Source organism: Mustela lutreola, chromosome 3, assembly GCF_030435805.1.
Source record: "Mustela lutreola isolate mMusLut2 chromosome 3, mMusLut2.pri, whole genome shotgun sequence".
NCBI lineage: Eukaryota > Metazoa > Chordata > Mammalia > Carnivora > Mustelidae > Mustela > Mustela lutreola.
This window is the reverse complement of record NC_081292.1, coordinates 194188579-194209786: the sequence shown is the minus strand read 5'-3', so window position 1 is coordinate 194209786 and position 21208 is coordinate 194188579. Positions and strand designations below refer to the sequence as shown.

Below are 21208 nucleotides of genomic sequence, written 5' to 3'. Positions count from 1 at the left end.
TGCGCGGAGTGTACGTGTGCGTGCGACGCCCGCTCGAACCCACTCCCGCTCTGCCACCTGCCTTTCGCGCTCTCCGCAGAGCCCCCTCCCACCCTAGCCCCGGGCCGCGCTGCGTCACTTCTAGAAAAGCCCAGAGGCGCGGAGCGCGGGGCAGTTCACCCACTAAGACGCCGCAGGCAGCCGGGCACCCGGGGTGGGACCTCCTTGTGGAACACGGGGCTGGGACCCGCCCTGGCTGGATATTCTCCAGCCCTTCAAAAAGGCGATCGCAAGCCGCGGGGAGCTCGGGCTTCCCGTCGGAGCACCCGACTGGCACCCGAGGAGCTGGCAGCCGCTGGCAAAGGGCGAGGCCCTACTAAACCTCTGACTCACTCGGTGCGCGCCTGCCGGGAGGGGGCTGAGCCCAGCCGGCGGCAGCGGTGGCGGGAACCCGTTCGGAGAAGGAGTCAGGGGAAAGGGAGGGCGGAAGGTGCAGGAGGGGGAGCGACTGAGCAAATAACCCCGCGGCCGCGGCGGCAGCCTCTGGGACTGGCGGGCGGTGGGTCGGGAGGCCGCATGGGCTGCGCGCTCCAGGCCCCCCCCCCCCCCACTCCCTGGCCCGCCGCCTGCCTGCCTGCCTCCTTCTGCCTGGGGTCGGGGGCTCGGGGCAGCCCGGCGGGCCCTACCCCGAGCGCCCCCTCCTGTCTCCCGCGCCCTGCTCAGCGCTGAATTCCCCCGGCCTCCCCTGGAGGGCCGGCTCCGAGGGGCTGAGGTCCGGGGCGGGCGGAGCTGGGGATCCGTGCGCTGACCGAACTGGGAGGCGAGAAGTCAGGGTGCGATTTCAGAACCGAGGACGGAGAGGGGCGGAGGGGAGCCGGCTCTAGCCTCGGGGATGCGCGCAACTCGCACGGCTCCTAGCAGCGCCCAGCGCCCGCCCCGGCGCCTGAGCAGGTGAGGAGCACGCGGCGCGCGGGCATCCACGTGGCGGGGACGTGGTGGCCCTCCAGCCTGCCCCACCCCTCAGCGCCGTCTCTAACACTGCATCGATTTGTTTGGGCTACGCAGCAGAAACAGAGCCGAACGATCCATAAACATTCTATTAAGCAAAAATATTACCAGCGAAAGCAAAACCGAGGCTCGAGACTGGGAGAAGTTGGCTGCCTCCGACAACTCCAGCCCTGTCCCCTCCTCCTCCTTGACTTAGGACACCCCCAGGGAGAGGCTTGCGGCATTTCCTCCACGCTGTCCACTGCCAGAAAGTTAAGTCGCCGCTGCGGTTCTCCGCTTGGGAGAAACCTCTGCAGTCGCCGGCGTGGTCAGCTTCCCCTCCCCCGCCTTCTCGCTCCTTGCTCTTCCACGTGAGAAAGAGAAATATTCACAGCCAACGCTTCATTTTCACTGATTGATTTCTTTTTAATATCAACACAAGTTAATGGAGGCGAGGCGAGCTGTGATTAAACGGCTGCCCCCCCACCCTTTGCCTCGGGCTGACTGCACCGCAGTTTTTCCAGCCGGGTCCCAGGAGCCCGGCGGCTGGGTGGGGGGCGCCCGCAGAGCAGAGGCTGTCCAGGGGCTGGCGGGGGTGGGGTGGGGTGGGGGGGTGGGCGGGGTGGTGGAATGAACCGGCCTCTCCTCTGGGAACCGTGGGGGTGGGGTGGGAATCAGCTTTCCTGGCAAGCTTAGGGGATCCGGCTCATCCGTGTCGCAGCTTCTGCGGCTCCGGTTGAATTTCTCTGAAAGGGGAGGGAATCCACGCTCTGGTGTACTGGCGTGTGCTCAGGGCTCGCCGCCCTCCCTCCTCCTCCTTTCCTTTCGGCTACAGACAGAGAGGAGAGCCCCCTGGCGCTAGCCACTCCTCGTCAGCGCCCGGCACGACTCACCCCTTTGCTCGAGTTAATCGTCGTGGAGTGAGGTGGGGGGGGGGGGGGCTGGGAGGGGGGGAGGCGGTCTGCGGTTTGCTCAGGAAATTGTTCAGGTCCTGACAATGGGTTTCTTCAGATGGTGGCAACTCCCAGCCCCAACGTCTCCACCCCCGGGACACGTCGCTTGTGGCCAAAAGAACCCAGACCCTATAACCAGCAACCTTCCCTCTCCCGCCCCCAGAGCTTTGATCTATGCCTGGGTTTAAACACCATTGCCATGGACACGGGCAGACGCGGTCAATCAACCTTGCTTCTGGAGTGGATGATCAGATAAGAGGTGTAAACTGTCTGTGGGAGACAGGTCTGGGTTCAGACAAATCCTAAAAGAGAAGCAATGACGTTCTAGGCGCCTGATGAGGATTTCTTTTTTAGCCCCTCTCCCCAAAATGCCCAATGACTATGAGCAGGTGTAATGATTTGCAAGCAAAACTCTGAACTCCTAGATTGTACACAGACAGCCGGCTCTAGGCTCTGGGGACTGGTCTCGTGCCCACGTTCAGTGCTGCCCAGTAAACTTTACCCCATAAGCTGCCACTGGAGGTAGTGAAGTTCTTACCAGCTGCCAACAGAGTACACAGTGCAAAACTGTGGAAAGAAGAGAAGCTCCCCATGAGTGCTCCAGGCAAGCACCTTCTTGTCCAGGATGTGCCTGGTAGGGTTGCGAATGCCCAGGCAGCACTGCGGGTTCGGACTTTGGTGTCTGCCTTCAGATTAAGTCACAGAGCACCCAACTGGCAAAATGTAAGGTTGGAAGACTGCGGGGACTTGGAAACCCGGGGCTATGTAGACAGCACTCCTGCTGTCTACCAAATGGCTCTCAAGCCCTGCTGTTGACTGTAAAATCCACATTTTGCCACGGGGAGGTCAGCTCCTACCTTCCTTAGTATAGAAAAAGAGGAGTCCGAATGCCAATTCATATGCAATGAGGCATGAATGTAAACAAGACCTGGGAGGGGCCTGGGGGCATCTGTGGGGAGAAACACCATTGGCTAGATGATTTTGAGGTCCCTGCCCGGTGCTGTGTGTTCATTTCATTCAGCTGCTTCTTAAAGCAATCAAGAGAATGAGCTGACCGGGTGGTCAGAGTGTGGGGCAATTCTTGGTTGATGGAATTCAGAGCCAGGTTTATCGGTAATCTGGGGAAGAGTAGGAAATAGAGATGAGAGTTTTCTGTTTTAGAAGTTGGAGGAGAAGCATGATACCTTTTAATTTCTTGCACTGTTGAGAAAGGACTTGAAACGTGACATCTGGGCAGTAGTTTATGTTGTCATTAACGTATTTGCACTATTTTATCATGTGACCATTATTTGCCACTCTGTGATCTTTGTGGCACCCTCCTTGAGAGGAGACATGAGTTTGAGCCCCAGAAGTAAGTCTTTGTCTTTACCTTGCCTTCCAGGTAAAGAAGTCACTTTTTTTTTTTTTTTTTTTAAATTAACCCATTCCTGGAAGATCCTACCTAAGTTTGTCCTAGAGAGCCTACAGCATTTTTCAAAGCTTTATCTGCCTTGATGAGAAATGGCCCAGGGGTTTAATGGTTTCATTACCTAACAGGACTCGGTGAGGCTGGATTCCGGGACACAGTGGCCCTGTAGCATGGCTGGCCCTCCAGGAGAAAGGATCTTCTGAAGCTTTAGGAAGCTGTCAAGTTTAGATAAGGCTGAGCTCCGATCCTATGGGACCTTGGTTGTATTAATAAGAAGAAATTAATTTTTAACCACTGGGAACGTTGCCAAATTATGTGACCTTTGGCAGACCAGCTGTGCTATAAAAATAAATCCCCCATTTCTGAAAATGCTTCCCCTATCCAGTAGAACAATAACAACATGGCATTTAGGATAGGGATGAGTGGGCTTGGGGTGACAGGAGAGAAATGGGAGTTGCCAGCAAAAAACCCTCAATGTTGTGACACATGGTTTCAGACTCCAACATCCTATGCACACCACCCTCCCACCCTGAAGACACACCTTGGTTTCCGGTACACGGGAAAGAGGGCTGAGATGACAAGGAGCTGGGTGCCAGTGTGTACAGCCCTCCCCACACCCAGCCTTGAACGGAGAGATTACTGGCAGGCAGAAAGAGCAAAGGGAGTTTTCCGCCCAGGCAAAACATTTGTCTTTCCCTAAATGCCACTAAATAAGTTTGTCACATAGAAGTTTTGGGGAGCCTTGCCTTGGGCTTTCCAGCTTCCAAAGCACTGCAGCCAGACTGCCCAGGCTGAAAAGCCAGCTCAGTCATTTGCCAGCTCTGGGGTCCAGAACACTCCATCTCTCTGTACCTCAATTTCTTTATCTGTAAAGTGTGTTTAATAGTACTTCTTCCCCCCCCATCGGGTGTTTTGTGCTATGGCAGAGTGCACAGGACACTGCTTGGTCCAGCTCTGAAGGCCTTTATCCTCAGAAGAGCTTCAGGAAGGTTAACTGGAGCTCATGATCGTCAAAAGTACATTATCACCATTGTGATAAGTTTATGTTATTTTTATGAGTTTTTGCAATAAAATAATTATCAATCTCAGCTCTTACCCACTGAACGCTGGTCTGTGTTTCATAAGCTTCAGATGATCTCTCTGCACACTGTTCTTCAGAGAGCAATATTCTTTGCTGGATTTTTATCTCAGATTTACATCGCCTCGTTGCATTTGTTTTTTCTTTCTCTCTCTCCTTGTTCTTCTGCTGGCGGTGTTCTCCTCTCTACTTTTTTTTTTTTTTAATCTCTCCCCCTTGCCTTTCCTTTTCTCCTCTGCCATCCGTCATCCCTGCAAGTGTGCTCAGCAGGGAGCATGTGCGGAGGGTGCTCCCCCCCAATGTGCAATAACTTCTACTCTGGCATTAAGGCCCCTCAGCAGCTGAACTCAAGAAAGTCATCATAAAGACAAAATAGCTTTTACCCAGCAAGACTCTTAATAATCCCATTTCCCTCTGGGTCTTCATAAAAGAGTCATGATCTAATCCAGGAAAAAGCGGGGTGGGGGGGGTGGGGGGGGCTGGGAATAACAAAAGGTAAGCTCTCCCCGGTAGCCCACAGTGGATGGGGCTTCTAGCCAGCTTAATGCACATATCCAGTGAGTCCCTGCTCTGGGCCTCAGAAGATCCTGATAACCAGTGATCTGGGCTCTGGCCAGTCTTTCAGCAAAAAAGATAAAGGGAATTGCGAACTGCGGGGCTGAGCGGTAGTAATAATAATTGTTTTGATGAAGGGGAAAAATAAAACAGATGTGCCCCAAGAGGCGTCTTGGGGGGCCAAGGGCAGAGAGATAGGGGAGGCCTGGGTAGAGGGAAGAAATCATTGATTACCAGCAACCAGTTTAGCGATGAAGTAGGAGCGTGCCTCTTCCTGGTGCTATGGGTAACAACTATCTAGAACTCACCTTCAGGAGAATGAGAGAGGCAGGGTGTGAGGAAACGCTCAGATAAATTATTTTTACCATCACTAGGATTAAAATGTAAATATCCTTTGAACTGCAACATTACCATCCGGGGTTTAGAGTGTCCTTTGGAGACCGGGTTCACATAACTCAGCCTTGACTTATGACCAGGTATCATGATCCCAAACACGTTAACTGAAACTCTCAGTTCACCACTATAAAAATCTTCGCGTTTAACAGCAGCACACTGTTGGGTTGGGAAGGAAGGGTAGGACTAGAGAAGCAGAACAGTTTGGATAAAGCTTTCTCGGAGTTTGTGCTGGTTAAGTGATACTTTCGGTGCTATGTTAGTCAACTAGCAGTTGGTGAATTAATCCCTCAGAGTCTGACTTGGGCAAGGCTCTGGGTTTGATCCTATAAAGTTCACTAAAGATGAATGAAGAAGAGTCATGCTGTCAAGTTGCTGTGCTCCCGAGGAAAGGATGACGGTGTCCTGAGCCCTCGCACACCTTAGAAGATGTTAAAGAGCTTCGGTCTCGGAGGTTCTAGATATGGAGGCCAGAAGAGTACTCTTGGTGTGGGAGACCAGGGAGGGGGATGTGACATGTGAGCCTAGACTGAGAGGATGAATGGACATTAGAGCTGGGAACGGGTATCAGGGGAAGATGAGAACTGAGAAATGAGGGGTGCCTGGGTGGCTCAGTGGGTTAAGCCTCTGCCTTCAGCTCAGGTCATGATCCCAGGGTCCTGGGATCGAGCCCCACATCGGGCTCTCTGCTCAGCGGGGAGCCTGCTTCCCTTCCTCTCTCTCTGCCTGCCTCTCTGCCTACTTGTGATCTCTGTCTGTCAAATAAATAAATAAATAACATCTTTAAAAAAAAAAACAAAAGAGCTGAGAAATGGGTGCTGGGTTTATTTGGGGAACACTCAGAAGCTGCACTTTGGAATGTGTGGAGGAAAATAATTGCAATCAAGGTCAGAAATGATTCATTAGGCTAAATGCAAGGCCCCATTGCTAGGCCAGGGGGTTTGGATTTCATTCACTAACCAATGGGGAGCCCCTGATGTCTCACCATAAGCCTTTGGTTCGCTTAATCCAAATAAATGAACAAAAATTTTATTACCTTTTTTTCTCCTTTGGTTTTTGGAGAGACCTCAAAATTAGTCTTCCTCTATTTCCTTCCCCAAATGTCTATTGAAATGGGCGGGCATTGTAATCCCACATCTCTCATCAATGGCATCAAAATTGCATTTGCAATGAGGACTGGAAAAGAGTGGACATAAATAAAAACTAATGATATTATATTGGCTGCCCTATTGGAATTGCATTTGTTTATGATATAAGATGACAAATAACAAGGTTACCACAGGTGGCATGATTCGAGGTCAGAGGAGGTAATCACATCAAACTTGCGTTTTTTTAATGATTACATGAAGGCTCATTTTTAGAATCCAGATTAAAGGGAAGTGATTTTTCCAAAGGTCCCCTTTCCAGACCCAGTTCCCGGTTCTGTCCTCGGTGAATCCATTGGAGGTGTTTCCGAAGAGGGCGCTTGCCTGGTTCCTGACTCATTTCTTCTTGCCTACGTGCAGCCTTCCGCTCCCACCCTCTCGTCCCCTCCTTCCTGCCCTCCCAGAGGTTCTTTTATTCAGATTTTGAACTTTATCACTGCAAAAGTTCACAGGGATTTCCATTTGCTGTGCCTTCAGGAGTGCATCACTCACTGCCACCCGGCCCCATAAATTGAATAGATTGCATCCCTTTCCCAGTTGCCTTAGGAAGTGGTCAAACAGCCGCATTCCTGGGCTGATGGATTGGCTCATTTCTTCCCAGCTTAAGCCAAGATACAGATTTTATGAGACTGTCTTGTGACAGGCCGAAGTCGCTTTGAATAAAACAAAATCCAGCCTCGGCTCACAGAAATAACTCTTAAAAAGCAGCTTATCCAGGGTTAGTGAGCAAAATTTGGTTAAAACCCTGAGAAGGGAGCTTAGATGATTCAGCCAAGGGATTTGAAGAAACTTTTTGGTCTTCCTTTTTATGTATCGGTGTTGCTCACATGCTGACACACAGAACTGCGTATCCACAATATTTATAAATTTGCAGCTACAGACTCGGTTAAGGAAAGAAACTCACGTCAGTAGGGCTAATGTGATTAAAAGACATTTGAACTCTCCATAATGCAAGACAGGCGTGCTCATCGGAAAAATCCTAGAGGTTGTTTCAAGGCTTACCAAATGGATGAAACAGGAGTGACACCTTGAATAAAGGTCTCGTTCTCTGGGTGGGGAAACAGCCTTTCCCATTTTTGGTTCAATCTACGGGGTTATGGGATCTTCTCCCCGCCTCATTATAGGGGCTTTGAATTTAAGAACTGAAACTGACCTTTAGAATCACTCCTCTCCTTTTATGGATGAGAAAACCAAGTCTCAGAGGTGTTTCCTGGCTTACTCAAGGCCACACAGCTTGTCAGTGGTGAGACCATGTTGAAGACAAGACTTCTTGCTAATGAAGTGGCAAGGTGACAACCGGCTCTCTTTTTAAGGAGGAGAAAGGGCTGCTTCTTTGCCTTGCTGCTCATGATGAAATGAAAGCAGTGCTTTGGAAGTAGGAACAGGATGGGATTATGCTGTGGATAAAGGATAAATTATAGAGGAAATAAGTCTGTTATTGTCAGGGAAAATGAAACTGAGTGCTCCTCTCCCTATGACCCTCAGGGATATACACGCAATGGATGTCTTCTAATCCTTCTATCCCTTCTCTTGTACAAGGTGTTTTAAAGTAACAAGGGAACTGGGGTCTAGTTCAGTGAGTTTCAAACTGTGCTCCCCAAAGCCCGGCAGAGGTGACCAGGTTCTACACCCCTTCTCGCCACCCTACCTCCTGCACCCAAGAGAGCCCCACTTCCTTCTACCGGCTTTGGACATTGGAGTTCTGAGCAGACTTTTGTTCAAAGAGAAAACAAACTCTTCAAAGAAGAACTTGGAGAACTACCCACTAGGTTTAACCCTCCCACTGAATTACAGTGTAGGAAGCGGAGAGGAATCCACTGGCCTCTTCTTGCTACCATGGGACCATCCCGCTTCCCTTTCCAGTAACTCACCTCTGGCCACAGTCTGGACCCACCTCTGACCACAACCTGACTCCAGTCCCACGTACAGCCAGTCCTAAATGTCCCTGTTTGGGCCAAGGACGTTTTCCTTCCATTCAGCTAAGCCCAGGATGGGACTGTTCCTTTGCTGGGGGACTGCCAGCAGGCCGTTGCCTGGTGTCTCCTGGTGCCTCCGCCTGGCCTGGGGTGAGCCATTGTAATTCTAATTATTTAAAAGTATTCGCAGCCGACCGGGTTTCCTTAGTGAACCTTAGTGTCGAGTGCAGGCCATACAGTGTTCCTTTAGAAAAACTCCAGCTGAATTTCCTTAGAAGGCAGCCCAGATTTTTAAAAATATTTTCTTTTCCTTCTCATTACTTCCTAAAAATCAGATATTACCAAGGAACTAGTGGTTTGGCTTAAATTTAGGTTCCTCAGAAGGGTGAGTGGGTTCCTTCGGAAGCCAGCAGAGTAAGTGGCTTAGAATTGCTAGCTGGCGGGTACAAAATCTCTTTACCTGATGCAGAGCTGGGTTACCTCTAGGCAGCTTCATGGTGCCTTGGCCACCAGCAAGATGAGGGCACCTGAGGAGGACAGGAAAAAAAACAAAACAAAAAAACAGAGAGAGACTGGAGGTTATAAATGTCAGAAATCATCTGACATTGCACGTGTCAAGTAAAAACACCTAAATGCTCATCATGGGGGAAAAAAATCAGACCTTCCGGACTTCAGGACTTACTGTTCCCCTTCTTTCCAGTTAGGTCTGGAGGTGTCACCTTAATCCTTTTATTCTGGTGTCCTCCCCCCCCCCCCCACCCCTTTATCTGGCCTGAGCTAGCTAGAGCCTCAGGCTGCCCTCACAGATGGAGGAGACAACCCTCTCTGAAGCGCCCCAGCCAGGGTCTGCCTTCTCTTTGGGAAATGAATTTGCCCCAGGTGAAAGGTACTCACGAAATAGTTGAAGAAAGAAGTCCCTTGTCAACTCACCCAACAGGCCCAGTGGCTCCAACTTCCACAGGGTCAACTTCCCTTCTGTATGTGAAGATTGGCCTAAAGGGATTTGCCCTTGAGTTCAACTCTCTTTTGGCTCTGCCCGGACTCCTCTGACACAGGACAGACAGCATTTATGCTGTTCCTTCTGGGAGACAAGACCGACCCCCAGAGTAACAGGCGGTAGAGCTCTTCAGAAGAAAGTCGAGTTCATTTCTATTGGGGGTGTGTTTGTGTTCAAGAAATGAAGATCCCCAAACCTGGAAATGAGATATCAATGATCGGGAAGACATGTGGAAGGATTCAGTGTGTTTTCTTTACAAGTTTTACTGATATCTTTCCAGGATTCAGTTCTCTCCAAGAAAAACAGAGGCAAAAATGATAGTATTTATCTTAGTGGCTATGTGTCTGTGCAAACGACGTGTGATATTTTACGAGCGGGTGTGAAAGCATGTACGGGCCTGAAGTGTGACTTTCTAATAGGTGTGTGTCCCTGACTTCTGTTCGGTAGCTATGTGTGTGTGTCTGCTTCTCAGTGTGCGTGCCATCCAAACAGGAATGCGAGTTTATACAGGCTTGGGTATTGAAAGGGTTAACAGCAGATGTTGTAATGAGTGTTCAAAAATTTTAATAAAATGCCTTGATTTTCTTCAGATAAGGAAAGGACAGGAAAAAAAAAAAAAAAGAAACGAGTTACTCCTTTTTCTTTCCATTAAGTTTTTACTGTGGAAAATACAGACTATCCACTATGGGTTATATGTAATTTCAGTTTTTTCTGAGTGGGGAAGTGGTTACTCCTGGTGTGGTTGAGAAATGAAACCTTCCTATGAGGAAGTTTCCTGTCTTCATTGCTGCTTATGTGTGCCTGGTCTGATTCCTAAAAAAGCTTGAACTTGGGGGGAAGGGAGGGATTGAGGGAGAAGTTCTCCTTTTGGGAGTGGCTGGAGAGGACAGCAGGGGAGGGAGAGGGAGGGAGAGAGTGTGGGTGATGGAGAAACCATCACAGGAGCTCAGCTCCCATTCCTTCTGGAGAGTTCCAAGGCCAACGGTGTGGTTTGGGGGGGAGTGTGCTAGTCAGGGCTACAGTCTTGAGCAAAACAGCTGGCAGAGAAGCTCTACCGGGGAGAAAACCCCTCCCCTTCCCGGCCTGGTAAGAGCAGCTGGTGGTCTGTAGTCCCCACACCTCTGCTTTCTCAGAGGTTCCTTTTCAGCCCCATCGCATGTGCCTGAGCCAGCACCCACTGGCCCCAGTTTGACTTGCTGGAAGGTGCTGGAAGGGCCTGCATGGCCCGGGATCTGGGCAAGCCTGCTGGGATTGGCTGTGGAGGAATGGGCGGTCCAGGCCCAGGGTGGGGGCTCCTCTCTGTCCGCAGGAGGGCTGAGCCTATTGTCCTGCAGGACTGGGGAGGGTGCAGGGTCATTAGTTAGAGGATGGTGTGGGCTCTGCTAGCCAGAGGAAATGGCCTGCTTTTGTTTTCCACCCAGTAGGAAATGGAACCCGAATCCATTAGATTCTGGGCAGTTCAACACGGCACAGTTTGAGCTCGCAGAGGCACGATGCCTAAAAGGCTACTTGTGCGGATCTGTGTGTCCCACCGCCATTGTGCGGCCTGCCCATCTTTTATGCATTTAAAACCTGTCAGGCTGGTAATCTAAAGCAGAGGTCTGGAAGACAGTAATGCCAACAGACATGGGGAATAGTAAAGTGCACCTGTAGAGTTAAAAAATGCATGACCCTTTCCCTCAAAGAGCGAACGCAGGAGAAAGAGCCCGTCCTGTAGGGTAGATGCTGAGCCGTGATACATAATTCACGGGCCCACGCTGCTCCATGCAGATGGCGATATTAAATCCTGATTGATGCTGGGAGAGGCACACGTCGCAGGAAGGTCTCCGGGAGGCTTCTGAATATTTCCAGGTCTCTCGTGCCTTCCCGTCCTCGGTTCTAAGGTGGTATTAAGCAAAACCCCCCATTTCCCCGGAACCCCTCCTGGGGATTACAGAACTTCACTCCCAAATAGATGAGATTCTTCAAATGTCATCACCCACCTTTTCTGCCTTTGAAGTCGCCCCCTTGCCTCCTGGCCCACAGGAAGCTGTTTACCTCCAGCCAGCCGGGCACTGCTGGGAAGAGGGGCGGCTACCCCCCTGCAGTGGCCTTTCAAGTGGCTGGTGACTGGTTGGCCTGGACAAGGCAGCAGCACACTCTGGTGGTGGTGACGAGGCAGGAGGGCCGGCGGGTAGAAAGCAAGGGAAAAACACAAAGCACTTTTGTGGGAGCTCTGAGGTCAGAGCCAGTGAATTCTCTAATGCAGATTTTTTTCCACTCGGTGTATAATGAAATAATAAATCAAATTTGTGGTGTATGTGGAATTAAATGTTTGGGTTTTTTTTTTTTTTTTTTTTTTTTTTTTTTTTTTTTTTTAAAAAGAAGAAGAATTAGAAACTAAAATCACCCTCCAGGGCCTATTCTGGCCCAAAGCTGAAAGTGTTTCCTCCATATCACATGTAATTGTTACCAGGCTCGCTTGTGGGTCGGCACCACAAAACCACTATTGTCAGTTCCCGGAGCCGTTACTTCTGGCTGCCTGGGCTGGGCTGGGAGACACTGACTGAAATGAAGGATTTATGAGATCAAGATAGAGAGGAGAGGTTTGAACAAGGAGACGGGCCAAGGAGAGGAGACAAGGAAAGGCAGGAGGCAAGTTACGTTTATAGCTCTCTTGTTTGTTTCACGTCAGCGCATGTAATTGGGAATATTTACGATCATTTTCTGGAATATTTTCATTTGAGCAACGTGTGTGATTGTGCCCCTCTGGGTGTGTGTGTTTGGGGGGCGGTGAGTGGCAGGAGGATGCGTTGAAGTAATCTCTTCCACTGAGTGAGTAAGTAGGTTAGTCTTCTGGACTGCCATAAAAGGTTTGTAAAACAGTTTTAATCAGCCACTGGTAGGGAAGAGAAGGGGGGGGGGGCAAAAAAGAGGCCATAGCATATTTGAAGTTCTTTGGGTTCTTTGACTTTTCTTTCAGACTCACCCTGTGGAGGTCGTTTGAATTCCAAAGATGCTGGCTACATCACCTCCCCCGGTTACCCCCAGGATTACCCATCCCACCAGAACTGCGAGTGGATTGTTTACGCCCCTGAACCCAACCAGAAGATTGTCCTCAACTTCAACCCTCACTTCGAGATTGAGAAACACGACTGCAAGTAAGCGCCTGATTGTAGATCCGTGAGACACGCACTCCGGCCCTCCCACTGTCCCAGGCTCCCGCCACTTCTGCTGCCTAATGGCAGCCCCCTAACCCACCTGCTGAACAGGGGCCCCGGAGGGAAACCTCGAGATGACGTTGTCTTCCAGGGGAAATAAAGCCCTAGGGGATCCCCCAGTTTGGAGGAAAGAGCCTTCTTGAGTGAAGAGGGTAGAGAAAAGCACCCTGTCTTCAAAGTGGGTTCTGGAGGAGAATCCCATCTAGGGGCCAGGGCTAGACTGCACCATACCAGCTCTTGACCTTGGGGTTTACTTACGCCTTGGAGCCCTCCCCATTTCCACCACTGCCACCACATGTAGAAACCGCACAGAACTAGTAGCCAGGTCCCCGCAAGGAGACTTCCTCATCTTCCAGCCCTGGAGGATGAGGCTGTCCTGTTGTGAAGCGGCCACTGGTTTCCTTATGGAAAGAGAGTTAAAAGTCTGAGTCTATACTGGTAGGTTTAAGCTTCGCACTGATTCTTATTACGTGTGCCGCACAGGTTGGAGTCTCAAAGCTGGTTGTACGGATTTATGTCACCGACACTGTTCTAATTGCTTTACAAGTATCCCTCCATCCCGTCGTCATGGTGGCCCTGGGACACTGGTGCAGTCAGGGCTAACATTTTGCAAATGAGAAAACCGAAGCCCAGAGAACTTGTCAGTACCCCGAGGAGGCTTGCCTGGTCTCATAACACCAGTCCTGCCACCTTGGAAATGTGCAGCTTGGGAGATACGAAGCGGGCATTCAGACATCCATGAGTGCTTTAAAAATGTCTTCTCAACCCCACGGTCCCTTAAATTAAGGTGAAGGGCAGGTAGCATTGCAATGTCAAGGATATGCACGAACTTTGCACCTTCTAGTGGGCTCTATCCGAAAGTCTTTGCTCGTTGAAATGATAGTGTGAGTTTTCGGTGCAGAAAAGAACGTAGCAATGATCACATCCTGCTCCAAATATGCCTCTATGCTGTGCCACCAGGTGTTTGGGGTCCTGCTATGATTCCTAAACAGTCTGGATATTCCTTGTGACCGAGGTCTCGCAAGAATGGAAAAATTCATAAAGGGGCCAGCTGGCAAGAAAGGTGCAAGGGAGCAGGCCTACCTCCAGGCTCACGCATCCTCGTGGAGGAGACAAGGCCCGCCCTTGAACCAGGGCTAGACTGAGAGGCGGTGAATTGATGTTGTTGTTATCCTCCTAGGACTACTTCACGCCTCCATAATGGTTTTCTCCTAGCAAGAGGTAGTCTGCGCTGAAAACCGGAGGGTGTCTGGGATGACTGCCTCATGTGACGAAAAGTCATAAGACGGATTTTCTAATCCCAGATCTACTCTTGACTCAGTGGATGACATAGGGTAACTCATCAGTTCCTCTTTGTTTAAGTTAAATGCACAGCCTGATACACTCCTACAGCGTCTCAGTCCTGCTGAGTCCCGGCAGGGGACTTCAGCAAGGGTTTCTGGCAGAAGAGCTCCTGTATTGGGTGTTTTTGCTCCTGGTGCCTTTGGCTGGGCTGCAGGAGGCTGGCACAGACTGGAGCCTAATGCACAGGGAGAAATTTGACTAAGCACCTCTGTCTACCGGGGGCCAAATTCTGTTATGCTTATGCCAGCAAATCTCCCAGGGAAATTGCTAAGAGGTCATCTTATGTATATTCATAGTGGCAGGATAGGAAGGCATGGCTTTTGGAAGGAAGAACTCAGGGAGCCTAGTGAGCTTGGCTTAACACATGTTAGGGAACTGAGCAAGGCCAGGAAAACATGCTCCTGCCCTGTTTGGGGTCTCAGGGTCGGCCATCCCCCACCCAGGACTCAGCCCCCTGGGTGGGGAGAACTCGGGTTGCTGGAGTCTCCGGCAGCAAAAGGGGACAAGCTCTTGCTGGACTTGGAGTAGGGCAAGCAGAGAAGTTGCACGTTATCTTCTGGCTTATCATCCTTACTAAGCAGCTTCCTGTTTTTCTCCCCACTCCTCCATGGATGCTTCTGGCTTGAACTGAAAAGGTCAGGAAGGTCAGAAAAAAAATCTTTCTGGGGTCTCTTTTCCCCAGTGCCGAGTTGTCAGAAAGGCTCTGCTGGGGTCAGGCCTCCACTCCTTAACCTCATCCTGAATTCTCTCTCCCTCCCCCCTTTCCCCACTGTCCCCCATTTCTCTGTCATTCCTGTTGATTCTTGTATTTAGAAAGACACTTCCGGTTCTCTCAATCTCTCACTCTGCAAGGTATTTTTAACATTCTTCCCTGGCCATTTGCATTCAGAATAAATGAGCTTCGCCTCCCCCACGGCCGTGTGCCACTAGCTGGTGAGAGGAACAATTAACCTAATTGAAGTGTTCGAAGTTCTGTCTGGTGCCTTCTCTCTCCCCCTTCTGTCCTTTTCGGTCCAAGGGAGCTCCTGGGTTTGGAAAGCGCTGACTACCAGAGGAAATTAGACTCCTTTCTCCTTTCATTTCCGGTGCATGTTTTGAATTGGACTTGGCTCTCCAGGCCCCTAGCGTGGATGGATGCTTACCAAGGGAAAACCGCCTGCACTGTCCTCCTCCTGACAGGGCACAGCAGCAACAGCCCTGCAGAAAGGAAAGTGAGTAAGAGCACCAGGAAGCAGCCAGCTCCACAGTGGAGGAAGGGCCGGCCTCGGCCAGCACCATCCCCTCCTCACATCTGTGGGAGTGACGGGCAGAGGTTGCCCCGAGATCCAGGAGCAGGCCCGGCCCGGAGCTCCCTGTGCCCTTGGCTCTCTGTGTCTTGAAATCCATAACCCCAAAGGTGGAGCCCCTGAAAATAAACCCCAGACAGGCCTTTTCCCTCGAACAGCCGCTTGTTCGTTTTGTTCCACCGAAACCCGCTGTCTGCTTGGAAACTTTCCCTCACAGCCTCAGCTCTGCCTGAGTCAGCGCGGTCCCAGGCCACCACCATCTGTGGGGAGCTCTCCGACTCCTCCCTCGGGCTGGGAGCAGGAATCCAAACCCCCAGCACCCACAGGCTGCTCTCTGTGGGCAGAAACCAGAGGGCCCCGTGGCCTGGCCACGTAGATGTGGCCGAGCGACCAAAGGGCAGGACTCAGGGTCCTCTGAGGCAACAGGGAAGAACCACTCATTCCCTGTGGTGAGGAAGAGGGTACTACTGCTTTTCCCCTGAGTCAGCCAGCAGTAGGCGGGACACTAGAGGGCTTTGGGAACATATGTACACAGTCCTGAATCTTTTTCCATTTCTGAAATCTAAGATACATGCGTTTTTTAAGAAAACCCACCTGCGTATGATACACAGCTTATTCATGAGGCCTCAGACCCAACATGGCCTCCCTCCCCGGCCCAGAGGCTCAAGGAAAACCCAAATGGAGAGTCTGGGCCCTGTTAAGAATCGGTCATTTCCAGATGGGTGTCTCGGAAAACATGCTTCACCAAGTGTGCAAACCACTAGGAAGACCTAAAAGAACATTTCTTGAAAGAACAAAAAGCCCACACGAAGTTTATGCGAGTAATTTTAGGCATGCGTTCGGCATATCATTTTCCACGGGAGAGCCGCGCTCCGTCCAAGGGAAATGTTTAGATACTCAGACCTACTCATTTAGAGTTCCCCAGTCCTCTTTTGAAAGGATTTCTGCTAAAGAACATTCTAAATCCTGTGCCACACTTCCCTCTCTTCTTAAACAAAACCAGCAGTAAAGGGAGTCAGCTTCTGCATCATGAGTCAAGCCTCTAATTTCAAAATTTGCTTTTTGTGACCCAGGCCGAGGTTTTGTCCAATTTGCATCTGAGAGATTGAGAGTTGAGTTTTTGTTGACCTTCTAAAATTCCCAGGCCTCAGTTTCCTCACCTGCAAAGCTGATGATAAGTGCAATCATAAGATTGCTGTGTCTTGTTTGTGTGGATACTCAATGAATTAGCAACCGCATTAACACCGTTGTCCTTTGTCATGGGAAAGTCTGTGACTTTTTCCTGTCAGTACTCGTGCTGTCACTTCCTGTGAGGTGTACGCCTGCCTCCCGGAGCCATCTTCTTCTGACTTGTGTTACTCTTTCATTGTGTTGTACGGATATTGCTTCCGGAGATCTTGCTGTCCATTGGGAAGTTCTGGGTCTGGGGTCTCGGCTCTGCCTGAAGCCAGTGTCATCGAGGACCAGCATGTCTGCTCGGCTTCAGTCCACCAAGCTCACGGTAGAGCAGGCTCTGGGGCACACCCCCAGGGACAGAGTGTGAAAAGCATCAGTGCACGGAATCCTGGCTCCAGCTAAGGTCCGCAAGGTCGTTTCTTTCTATTTTTTGTTTTTAAAGGTTTTATTTATTTATTTGACAGAAAGAGATCACAAGCAGGCAGAGAGGCAGGCAGAGAGAGAGGAAGGGAAGCAGGCTCCCTGTTGAGCAGAGAGCCCAATGTGGAGCTCGATCCCAGGACCCTGGGATCGTGACCTGAGCCGAAGGCAGAGGCCTTAACCCACTGAGCCACCCAGATGCCCCCTCAAGGTCTTTTCTGAAATCATCCTCCCACAGCCCACCCATGTTCTGGACACTGGAGGTTTAGAGATATTTGGCTTTTAGCCAAGTGTGCTGGGTAAACAAGGAGCCTCTGTATTTTTGGCCAGAGGAGCTCTTTAAATCTTACACTTGCCTATTTCTCCCAAAGTAAGGGCTGATATCCTAGAGAGGCAGCAGCTTCCCAGGTTGATAAACTGATTATGGTCAACAGAGGAAACGGACCAGATCTCAATAATCTAGCCCCTCCCCACCCAGCCGACAGCGACTTCCTGTAGTCCATGGGCGTCCTCCATTCCAAGCAAATAGCCAAAGAGAACCTTCTATCTGCGCGAGACCCTGTGAGTGCCCAGTGCTTGGACCCTCCTCCCTCTCCCCTCCTCAGAGACCAGCCGCACACTCCCTTCGTCTTCCCTTCTGTTCCCTTGATTCTCCCAGTTCTCTTTTATGGTTCCCAAGGCCGAACTCCCAGAGCATTGCGTATTGCCTTGATTTGCTGGCTTGCCTTTAGATCATGGGTGGTCCGTGTTGTGTTCTGAGCGTGTAAATTCGCTAAGGGCATGGACTACATATTTCATTTCTGTACCCTCAGGACACCTGGTCTTAGAGTAGTAAGCAGGTGCATGCACAGGATTGTTGTGTATTTTTACATTTGAGTTGCCAGGACGTAGGTCAATGTGGCAGGAGCCCGTGCTGGAAGCAGACGGAACTGTCTGCCCTATGCGTCCATCTCGTGATGTGATATAATAAGAGCAGGAGGATGAGACACGGGCTTACAGAGGTCACTAAGTTCTCTGTGACTCAGCCTTTCACCAGTGAAATGGCCATAAACCATGCATTCACCCATAGTGACTAAACAGCTACCATGTGCCACACGTGATGATAGCATTGGGAATGCACTGATGAGTATATCATATTCTTTGTCTTCATGGAGCTAAGAGTTTGGGAGCAAGTCTGGGGTGCCTGGGTGGCTCAGTCGGTTAAGCGTCGGATTCTTGATTTTGGCTCAGATCATGCTGTCAGGGTCCTGAGTTCAAGCCCCATGTCAGGCTCTGTGCTGAATGTAGAACCTGCTTAAGATTCTTTTTCTCTCCCTCTGCTCCTCGCCCGCCGCATTCACACGCTCTCTCTTCTAAAAAATAAAATAAAATAATGTTAGGGGTGCCTGGGTGGCTCAGGGCGTTAAGCCTTTGCCTTTGGCTCAGGTCATGGTCTCAGGGTCCTGGGATCGAGCCCCGCATCGGGCTCTCTGCTCAGCCTGCTTCCCCTTCCCTCTCTGCCTGCTGCTCTGCCTACTTGAGATCTCTCTTCCCCTGTCAAATAAACAAATAAAATCTTAAAAAAAAAGAAAAAAGAATGTTAAAAATATATGGTTATTGATGATAAAGTTACCACGTCTAGAGCTTCACCTCTGAGACTAGCACTTTGCTCAGTGCTCCACGTACATCATCTCACTGATCCCTGAATCACAAAAATGTGAAGTCCTTGTTAGTCTTCCCATTCTACAGATAAAGAAACTTGGACTTAAAGATTAACTTCTGGCCCCAGGTCCCACTCACAGGAATGGTGAGGAAAGGATTTGAAGCCAGAATGTCCTCCTTTGCGACCTGTGCTCTACTCAGGCTCCACTGCGTCCCCCAGCACTGTGCACGCTGCCTGGGGATATGCAGTGGGCCTGATTATGTGAGCCCCCAGCACTGAGACCCAGTGTAGGCTGGGGAGAGCAGGGAAGGCTCCCTGGAGGAAGTGATGCCTGCACCAATCCCAAAGAAGTTAGCCAGACAGAGCAGGGGTATATATATCTGGTGGTCCAGGTAGAGAACATCACGTCAAAGACAAGACAGGGAAACAATTTGATGCCTTAGGGAACCACAGTAATCGAAAGGCCATCCTTGTGACTTATGATCAACAAAACTTGTTTTCTCTGAAGAGTGCCTGAGCAATGCTATGGAATTTTTTTCCTGGCGAGGCGACTTCTACCATCTTAGAGAAAGGCTAGGGTCAGGAAGTGGGGAAGACTAGGACTTCTAAGCACTCTCTGCTGTTCCCAACCTCCCTGACCAGGGTCTCTACAATTTCACACCTTGTGTCCTGGGACAAACTCCCTCCGACCCCCCAATTTAATGCCCGAACCTGGAAAAATCCACCTCTCCATTTACTCCTACATAGGACTCTCTGAACACTGCCCAAGTGGAGGCATGGCTTCAGCTGGAGTCTACCTGAGTCCTCAGAAATCGAAACAGAGTGTGAGTTCTCTGGTTCAAGAGAGTGCCTTGCACTCAGGAGAGAGCCTCACGTTGATTACTCATGACATTATTATAGATTTACTGCCTGCCCAACCACAGAAATATTCTGATTCCCCCAAGGAGCCAATGAGCAGCAATATTTTTCTGTGTTGCAACAACCCTACTAACGACAGAAACAGATCCCCCGGCAGGTACATGGTGCAATAAAATGGACAGCCCAGCTGACTCCGGCTCAGTCCGCCACAGACCCCGGCACACCAGCCTTGACCAAGGACTCCACCCAGCAACTCTGCTGGCTGAGAAGTGGGAAAAAAACATCACAGATTGTTCTCCTCCTCCCACCAAGGTTAAAGAGCAGTTGGGACAACGGTTATTTTTGGCAGTTTGTTTTTAAATACACGATGTTGCAATCGCGACGCTCCAAACGCAAGCTTTGCTATGGAAGTCCCTCTTAACAATGCATTTTATCTCCTGATTGAGAAAATCACTTGAGGTTTTCTAATACACAATCCCACTTGTTCTGCCTCTCAGCCCTGGCACCTTCTCTGAACCCAGCTGTCCCAGAGGGCCAGCATCTTACCCCATGTAACTGCGTGTAATTCTCCCAGCTAATTACACCGGGTGAGAGTCTTCAGAAATTCAGTGGGAGCTCAGGGTGGGGAGAGGATAAAGAGGAGGACCAAAGAGACCAAGTAAAAAAATTAGATTTTTCTTAAAAAGCGGTTTGTGTATTTTCCTAGAGTCATGAGTCCTATAGCAAATACGATGTTCTCTTTGTTTTTTCCTTTTGAATGGCAGGGGGATTGAAACCTTTGGATTAAGAGAAACTCAATAGATAATTTAATTCCATTCTTCTACTTCGGCCCGGATAAATCATCCCAGAAAAAAATATATACATGTTAGCTGCCCTTGTCTTTCCTTCCAGAAAAGAGCTTCCATAATCGACCTTCATTATAAAACCTAGGGCCTCACAACTCATCTCAGTGATTGCAGACTAGATGGTTGTATTTAATTTACATAATCAGAATTTTTTTTTTCCCTAGAAGGAAAATCCCTGAAAAATGTTAGCTGGGTCAGAATAAAATTTTTAAAAAGAAGAAAGAAAAACATGTGAACTGGGCTTAGGTTTGGGAAGCTAGCAAAGGACTTCACATGATGAAAGAAATCCACATGATTTTTTTATGCTTTTTTCCTACCTTTGTAATCAAGCATCTTGACAGTCTATCTGTATCTGTCTGTCTATCTGTATATATATGACTGGGTACTACTGTTATTCCCATTTAACAGGTGGGCACACTGTGAGAGAGATCTCGCAGACAGTAATAGTAGTGGCTGGAATTGGAAAGCCCACCACCCAAAGCTGGCTTTCTATGTCTGTGTCCTTGTACTGAGAGCTGTCACCCACTGTCCCCATCCTTAGGTATTTGAGCCCTCTCTGATTTCCTTAGACATCTCTGACAAGTCTTTTCTTTTCCTCTTCCGTCTCTTACTCTTTTCTTTGCCTCTTCCTGCCGCGGGGTCACCTCCGGATGCCAGCAGGGCAGTCAAGGAGAGAGAGCTCTTTCTGGGACGCTCTGTCGACGGTCTCCGTCTGCCTCTCTGTCATCCACCTTCTACTCCGCGGGTCCCCTCCGGCCCCCCTCATCATCCTCTTCAAATTCCCTGCCATTCCCCCACCGCCTCCCTGTGCAGCTGGAATCCGAAGATGTGAGGGCGAGTAATAGAGTGTCAGCGGAAGTAATTGATTCCTCACACACAGAGAATTCTCCTGCCTTCGGTGTCAATGGAGCTGAACCAGAGTCTTGGAGGTGAGCGAGACATGTAAACAGTCCATGGCTGAGCTGTCAGGGCGAAGCTAGACACACGGAGAGCGAGCGAGAGGGAGAGCGGTGGAACAAATAATTG

The 21208-nt window shown here is 50.0% G+C and overlaps 1 protein-coding gene across 4 annotated transcripts in view; it reads left to right on the top strand.

Moving 5' to 3' along the window:
- Positions 1 to 21208, top strand: part of NRP2 (neuropilin 2) — a 115040-nt gene that overhangs the window by 2829 nt on the left and 91003 nt on the right. For all 4 annotated transcript variants that reach the window (XM_059168297.1, XM_059168298.1, XM_059168299.1 and 1 more), the window contains exon 2: positions 12374 to 12551. In XM_059168297.1, coding sequence (XP_059024280.1) covers positions 12374 to 12551 — 178 coding nt within the window. The remainder of the gene's footprint in view (positions 1 to 12373; positions 12552 to 21208) is intronic.